The following is a 1,734-nucleotide window of genomic DNA, read 5'->3' as shown; positions in this document are numbered from 1 at the left end:
TATATATAAACGTGTCTAGATAGATATACACTTTCAGCGGGAATGCGTCCGATGTGTGTCTATATTTGTAGGATACAAATATACTTAGCGAGCCATGTATGCACACACGTATCTACATATATCTTCAGTGAGAATGAATCGGACGAAGAGAGCAGTGAAGAAAGCGCAGAAGACGATGATAAAGATGAGGATGATGAGGATGAGGATGAGGCAGAGGAGGAGAATCTCGATGATGCCGGCATTGCTCGCACGTATGCCAAGAACTCTGATATAGATGTCGTGCCCGAGAAGTTAAGCACTGTGGTGAAAATAGACCCTAATGCACCCGTCGGGAGTGTGTTTATGTACAAGACTGCCGCGTTGAAGTTGCAGGGTATTCAGTCGTATAAGAACAACAGGGTGAACAACCAGCACGATGCCTCCATGCCGTCGGAAGGGACGCTGAAGTGTGCTGTTTGTCTGCTGGAGGGTGTGAATGCTGTCCCATTCTGGGAGTTTCGCACGGCTGAGGTGTGTGGACGGATCGAGATATAAGTATGCTTGTATGTGTCGATATGTATATGTCTAGTACGACGATTTGTATGCGCACATGTGTGTATGTCTAAATACAACGTGTGTGTATGTCTAAGTACATGTGCATATCGGGTGTGATCGCTGTACCATTGCGAGAGTTCCCGCACGGCTGAGGTCGATAGTTGTGTTCCGATAAGTACCCTAGCACTTATGTACGTCGTTATCTATGTGTGAGTGTGCGTCAGCCTAGTTCTACATTGCTCACGTGCATGTATGACGAGAACGTATAGTCGTACATGGGGTATGAAGTGATGTGAGGTCAATCTATGTGCATCTATGCATTCCGAGAAGCAAAAATCAGTTCGTTTCCATATCGTATGGCATGGTGTTCGTATCGCATCTACATAAAAGAAGATTGTACTATCTTTAGCTAGACAACTAAAGGTTATCAATAATGACATTTAAGATAAATAAGGGCAACTCTCTCATCATAAATGATGGCAAATATCCCTTCTACATACGTTTGTCGGAGGTGTAGTATGTATCCGAACAACTGTGCAAATCCGGCGTGCTCTGGCGCTTATACTCTGACCTTCACCTCTCTTGTACACTATTCTACAGGGAGAGGGCCCGGTTGGTGAAGGCTATCGACATTGGGAACGTCGTGTGGATCACGCTATGCAAATACACGTACCCAAACCACCACCGCCGCAATCGGATTCAGAACCTAAATCACAAATGTCGGGATCGCAAACACAGCCACAGACACAAGACGTACAAGCACAAACTACAGTTAAGCAGGAGCCTATGAGTATGGGTAACATTGCGGATACGCCAGGAAGGGCCTCGGCCACAGACACACAGTCACAAACGAGCACGACCACCGGGGAAACAAGAACCGTCGGCAGATCAGAGACGAATCTGCAAAGCTCTGTAAACGCCACAATTAAGAGTGAACCTAGTATGTACAGAGTAGTACACAACTACTGCAGGTCTTGTACTTGGACAACACGTGGGCTTTCTGTGAAGCATTTTGTTGATATAGGTCGGTGTTGGTTGTTTACGAACACTCACGTGTCATTTATGAATATATTTACATGCTATTTGATATCCACCTATTCCTGTTCTAAACATATATAGGGGTTCCCGTATATACTATTCTTTAAAAATAATAGTGTATATAATAATATATTTTAAAGTTATATACAATAATATATATAT

At 43.8% G+C, this 1,734-nt stretch overlaps 1 protein-coding gene across 1 annotated transcript; it reads left to right on the top strand.

Moving 5' to 3' along the window:
• Positions 1-42: 42 nt before the first annotated feature.
• On the top strand, positions 43-510 carry SARC_12423 (hypothetical protein; the record flags this gene model as incomplete). Its single annotated transcript, XM_014293470.1, has 2 exons — positions 43-53; positions 129-510. Coding segments are annotated over 2 exons (393 nt in total), but the record flags the coding sequence as incomplete, so codon positions are not given.
• Between the last annotated feature and the right edge of the window lie 1,224 nt (positions 511-1,734).

This window comes from Sphaeroforma arctica (assembly GCF_001186125.1).
Source record: "Sphaeroforma arctica JP610 unplaced genomic scaffold supercont1.2293, whole genome shotgun sequence".
In the NCBI taxonomy this organism is placed as follows: Eukaryota; class Ichthyosporea; order Ichthyophonida; genus Sphaeroforma; species Sphaeroforma arctica.
The sequence above is the reverse complement of the archived record's forward strand: the minus strand, read 5'-3'. Positions and strand labels throughout refer to the sequence as shown.